The 5,655-nt window shown below is 39.1% G+C and overlaps 1 protein-coding gene and 1 long non-coding RNA gene across 2 annotated transcripts; one reads left to right on the plus strand and one right to left on the minus strand.

Annotated features, from left to right (window-relative positions):
• Window positions 1-801: 801 nt before the first annotated feature.
• LOC127128937 (uncharacterized) lies at window positions 802-2,386 on the plus strand. The gene is made up of 2 exons (XR_007806093.1): window positions 802-1,581; window positions 1,666-2,386. It is a non-coding gene; the product is annotated as an uncharacterized LOC127128937 (long non-coding RNA).
• Window positions 2,387-4,126: 1,740 nt separating this feature from the next.
• LOC127129786 (uncharacterized) lies at window positions 4,127-5,167 on the minus strand. The gene has a single exon (XM_051058911.1). The coding sequence runs from the start codon at window positions 5,165-5,167 to the stop codon at window positions 4,127-4,129; it is 1,041 nt and encodes a 346-aa protein (XP_050914868.1).
• Between the last annotated feature and the right edge of the window lie 488 nt (window positions 5,168-5,655).

Here is a 5,655-nt window from a genome sequence, read left to right on the forward strand (position 1 = left end):
TGAAAACTAATTCTAAAGTCTAAGCTCTATCTAAACATGCATTAAAACCAAGGTTAACCACATGAGAAATAATAGCTAGCAACGGGAAAATTTTATAAGTCCTACAACTAGGGAAGCATACAAAATTAACCTACTTCTAATACTAGGGGTAAAATCGTCAATTAACAATTTTATGGTTAATATTGAATTAAATTTCTATTTTATGAAAATCCCAATTAAAATCAATCCTAAAATCTATCTAATTTTAATGTTCTAATCTAATTAATGTCTAATTAAGTTCTAAAATTTATTAGACTATTTAATTCTAATTCTAAATTTTTATTTTAACCTAAATCTAATAATTAATATTCCAAATTAAATTCTAGAATTCTAACATTTATTATTTACTCCTAATTCTAAGTTAAAAATTATAATAATATTTCTTAATATTTTCTAAAACTCTAAGCTAAATCTAGGAGATTTTCTAACTAATGTCTTAATTTTCTCCCAATTCTAATTTAACCAAAATTTCTAATCTTAATTTGACACTTCTAAATTTAAATCAAATTTTATATCCTAAATCAATCAAATCTAATTACATATTTCCATTAAGTCCTAATTAAATTGTTTAACCCTAATTAACTTGGTTAATCCTAATTACCTAAGAATTCCATTAACTAATAAACCTAAAATTCTGCCTAATTCTAATAACTCTAACTGATTTACAAACAAAAAAAAATTCAGGAAACGGGGCCCATGTTCTGTGGGAGGCGCAGGGATTGATTAATGGAAGCCTCAAGCCCACTCGCGTAGACTATGGCCAACAAACAAGGGGTGCGGAACGGAAATGCTCGCTTGGGCCTTAGGCCCAAATATTCAACACAACCAAAATGCTCACACAGGAACAAATCTACTTCGTGCCGCTCACGAGAGTTGAGGCAATGCTGGAGAAGAGCTTCTGCAACGCGGGACTTCTCCATCTTAGAGGCTCTTCCATAATCGTCTGCTCGCATCACTTCGGCCCGAACAAGGAGGAACGATCCAGTCCAATGGTGCGTTCATCCTCACAACCTCGCGTTCACCACATACGACTCAGTGATTCAAGATTTGCATCGCTCGATCTTGTTCGTGATCGTGCGTGCAACCAAAGGGAAGCAATATTGAAATCAAAAAAAGAGAATTCACTGGATTTTGCAAGTGTCGGATCGAGCTTTTGATTTCCGGTATCTTCTTCTTCTCGAGATCTCCCGCTACTGCTACATCGCCGTCGGTTGATTGAGTGCGGTCGTGTGAACGTCGAAGGAAGAACTTCTGAGATTCGAAGGGTGAGCTTTCGAGGGAAAACGGAGGGTGAAGGATTGCGTGATGTTTTCCGATTCCAGAGGGAATGACGAGAATGCGATTATCCGGTGAGATTGCGAGGGAGAAGAGAACGAGAGCCCTGCGAATCTGAGAAAAAGGAATAAAGAAAAAAAAACCAAGTAAATCACCGTGTTGGCTTTTTATACGTTCTTTATCTGTTAGATTCGTTAGCCTCTGTTAGTTCCTCTCAATCCAATTCTGTTAAACGTTTCTTCACACCGTGAATTAGTTTGTTAAACGGTTAGTTTGAAACGGAGAAAATTTTTTAGATGTTAATTTCTTTCTAATTTCTGTTAAAGTCTGAGTTTTATTGTTAATATGCAGGTAATTAGAAATCGGTTTGCCGCCCTTGGTTTGTGCGTTTCGTGTTTTCAAGTTAGCGGCTTAAGTAGCAGCTTTTATGTGGCTTCTTGGAAGTAGCTTTGGAGCTTTTGGTTTTCGTGCGCTTTCGAGAACTAGTTTAGCTTCTCTACGCAGCTGCCGTTTGGCTTAGCTTTTGGCTGATGTTTTGTTTTCAACTTCGCAGCTTTTTCCGTTGGCTTTAGATTGATTTGATGTTGGTTCATGCAGCGTTTTCTGTTTCGCCGTTCTATTTGCTGCTGTGAGCAGCCGCTGCGTTTCGTTACCAGATTTGTGTTTTGGCATTGTCGGTGTTTCACTATTGCGGTTTGTTGTCATGGCTCGCGCAGTTGGCTACAGCAGTGTGCCGTTAAGCTTTGGTTATTGCTGTTTTACGTTTGTCGTCATTTGCTCAGCTTGCACTTTGCATTTTCTCTTTGAACCAACACCGTCCTGCAGCTTTTTGCGTTTTGATGCTGCTGTTCACATGCTTGTTGTTCACGTCACTCACTTTTGTCCTATGCAGAAAGTTTGGATTATGGATGGGAATTAATGGGTTTACAATTGGATATGGGCCAAAGTGTGGGTTGAACGGATTTGGATTTAAATGAAATGGGATTGGTTTGAAAATTTGGATATGAATTGTAATTGGATACTTGGATTGTGGAATGGATTAATGGACATGGGCCTTAATACAATGTAGAAAATGTTAAATTTTTGTTATGAAGAAAAGAAAAGGAAAAAAGAGAATGGACCAACAATATTGGCCCACAAAAATGAAATGAATAAAAGAGAGAATTCTAAAAATTAAATTGAAATAAAAATTTTGAATTATCAAGAATTAATTCGAACCATCAAAGTCGATTTGAATTATCAAAGATTACTTTGAATTACCAAAATCGATTTGAATTATCAAAGATTAACTTGAATTATCGATTTGAAAAAAAGATGAGATAACATGGACATTTATGCTACATGAGATAGATGACCAAGTACGGTTTCACCTGGAAATTCAAACAAAGTCAAATTCAAATTTGAATACATATTATGAACCAATATCATGCAATTTATTACACAATCAATGAATCCAAGACCTTGACTGAGAGAGTGGACCAATGGCCAAAGAAGATGAATGGAAGCGTGAATATGCTAATGAAATCATGCATCAAGACACATGGACTCAAGAATCAAATGGATGACTTTGAATGAGCCTGGATCCATGAGTGAAATGAGGTATAAAACCAAGGGATATCCAGTCAACAAGATATATGCTAAAACTAAAAAATCGAGGCATGATCATGCTTGATCAAATGCCTCGGGATGAGCGATTTACTAGGCAAGTGAAAGTGTCCACCAATGTTATAAACCAAGAGATGGGGGTCTGATTGTTTGATTCACATCAAATTGTTGATGAACCCTAGTATCCACCAGGTACCAGTACAAGCCATGAATTCAAGTCACGTGTCTCCTTATGTCGAACCATGCTTATTCAAATGGGATGAATGCTTATGATGATATGCCAATGTTATGGTTAGTGACCTACATGAACATTGTGAAGGGTAGGATGAATTTTGGGGTATGACACTCCTCCACTAAGATCGTGACATAAGGTTTTTCCCTTTGTAGTTTTTGGAGCGATACACTAACTATTTTGAGGTTTGGAATTCGTTACGGTATGCCAGTGAGGAACCTCTCTCTACTTCAAAGTTTTTCCACTTCTTATAGACTTGCTCCCCTCTTTCGACAAGCTTCACCCACTTACTCTTAGGGGCATCAGTTGTATGCTTGAAGGTGGGTGGTTTGTAGCCACGGGGTCTTGGTCTTGCTTCCTCTTGCTTCCTGAGTACCCCCTCCTGTCGAAGGCAAAATGGTTGTTAATGTCTCTCCAGTTTATCTTGTTCTTGGCTAGTCGAACCCCCTCGACATTCTCTATTGCCTTTCTATCAAAGACTGGGCTACACCTTAGGCACATCATTACCTCATATTTCTTCCTCTGGCATCAGTGAAGGAATTCGACCAAGCTTTCATCTTGCTTGGGATAATCTACTTTGACATACTCCTCTTACCCGAGTCTTTGTTCGTCAACCTCCATCTCAGTCTCTTGGGTCACTTCGACCATGTTAACCGTTAAGCTGGCATCCTCAGTGATGTCCAAATCCTGTAAATTGATTCTAAGGCCCTTAGTGGCCTCAGTTATGTTATTAACCAGTATGAAACCTTCAATAGTTTCATTTGTTGTGATCATTTGGCTGGAACCCTCAATGGTTCCCTTGTTAAAGACTTCAGTGACTTCTAGAACGAAACCCTCAGTGGTTCCCTTGTTGAAGCCTTCAGCGACTCCTTGGTTACAACTTTCTTGGCGTAGTCCGCAGATACTTCCACCATATTAACAAAAGATGGTTCAGCTAAGTGGGTGTCTGCCACAGGAGAGGATCTGAATTGGTCCTCATTTGAGACTTTGACTTATCTCCGAACTTGAGCCTTCATTCTCTGATAGCCTTCTGCACAAGGTCCCTGAAGAGAAAACATTGTGAAGTTTTATGGCCCAAAAAGTTATGGTACTTACAAAACCCCCTCTTTTTTCTTTTTCTAGAGGAGGTATTTTAGCACCTAGAGGCACTATCATCTGGCCATCTTTAACTAATAAATCGAAAATCTCGTCACACTTGGTGACGTCGAAGGTGTATGTTTTCTTAGGGAAATCATCACTCTTTTCTGGTTCGACTGGGTTTTTTCCATTCGAAGGCGCTAGGACTTTGCAAGAGTAAGGTGGTCCTTGCTTCAACTCAGTGAGGTCCACTTCGCTTTCGTCGAAATTTAGGGGACCAATATACGCTTCTAGATCATCTTCATCCAACTCAACATAGGTTACCATTTCCCTCTTGTTATTTTTATTTCCCCTAGCTTTTTCAGTCTTCGGGTGCTCTTCCCGTCGAACTCTGTCAGTCAACTGGGCCATGTCCCTTACATATTGAGTATCCATTTTCTTCCTAATGGAATAATTAAGGCCATCAGTGGCCATTTCGACCAATTCGTGCTCAGACACTTGTGTAAAACATCTGGCCTTGAGCAAACTGAATATATTCAAATAATCATCTATTGGCTCAGAGAATTTTCGTTTAACACTAGTCAATTCCTTCAAACTCATCTTCGACTGTCCCATATAGAATTGTTCATGGAACAACCTTTCCTGTTGAGTCCAATCATGAATTGAATTTGCTGGCAACGTGGTGAACCACGAAAATGCATTCTTTGTAAGGGAACTTGGGAAATTTTTTATCCTTAGGTTCTCGTTATTAGCAATTTCCCTCGCTTTTATTAGGTACCTAGCCACGTGTTTGACAATGGACTCGTTAGTGTCCCCAGAAAACTTAGTAAACTTGGGGACTTTCCACTTAGGAGGTAATTCTGACTGCAAAATATATTCAGACAACGGTGATGTATAATTTGGCCTATGAGGGCCCACATTCACCCCATTTCGCGCCATATTTTTTCGACCATGGCTGCTAGGTTATTGTCCGTCGCCATATCATCACGTCGAATTTGATGTATGACTTCGTCAGCATCTTGGTTCTTATTCACCATTACTACCCTTGGTTGTCTTTCCCTTGGGTTTTGTGGTTTAGGACCTAGGGGTTCGACTCCTACTCCCTGATTTACCACGTTCGTCTGGGGTATGTTTCTTTGGTTTTGTTGGACTTGGTTAATGGTGGGATCTTCTTCGAAGGATATCCCCTGATTTTCTATCATTCACTCCATCTAGGGATGTCGAGGAGGTTGTGAACACCAAAGAAGTCAGCAATGCGCACCATCTGCGCTGCCATCTGTTGGTTCGTTTGAGTAGTAGTTTGGATCAAAGGGTTAAATATTATATTCATTTGATTCGCCAACATTTGGACTATTTCATGGTTACTTTCGTCCATATGCTTCCTTATTACTGCCATAGAATTGTTGGTAAGATTGGACGTTTGGATG

The sequence above is a fragment of the Lathyrus oleraceus genome, chromosome 3, assembly GCF_024323335.1.
Source record: "Lathyrus oleraceus cultivar Zhongwan6 chromosome 3, CAAS_Psat_ZW6_1.0, whole genome shotgun sequence".
In the NCBI taxonomy this organism is placed as follows: Eukaryota; Viridiplantae; Streptophyta; class Magnoliopsida; order Fabales; family Fabaceae; genus Lathyrus; species Lathyrus oleraceus.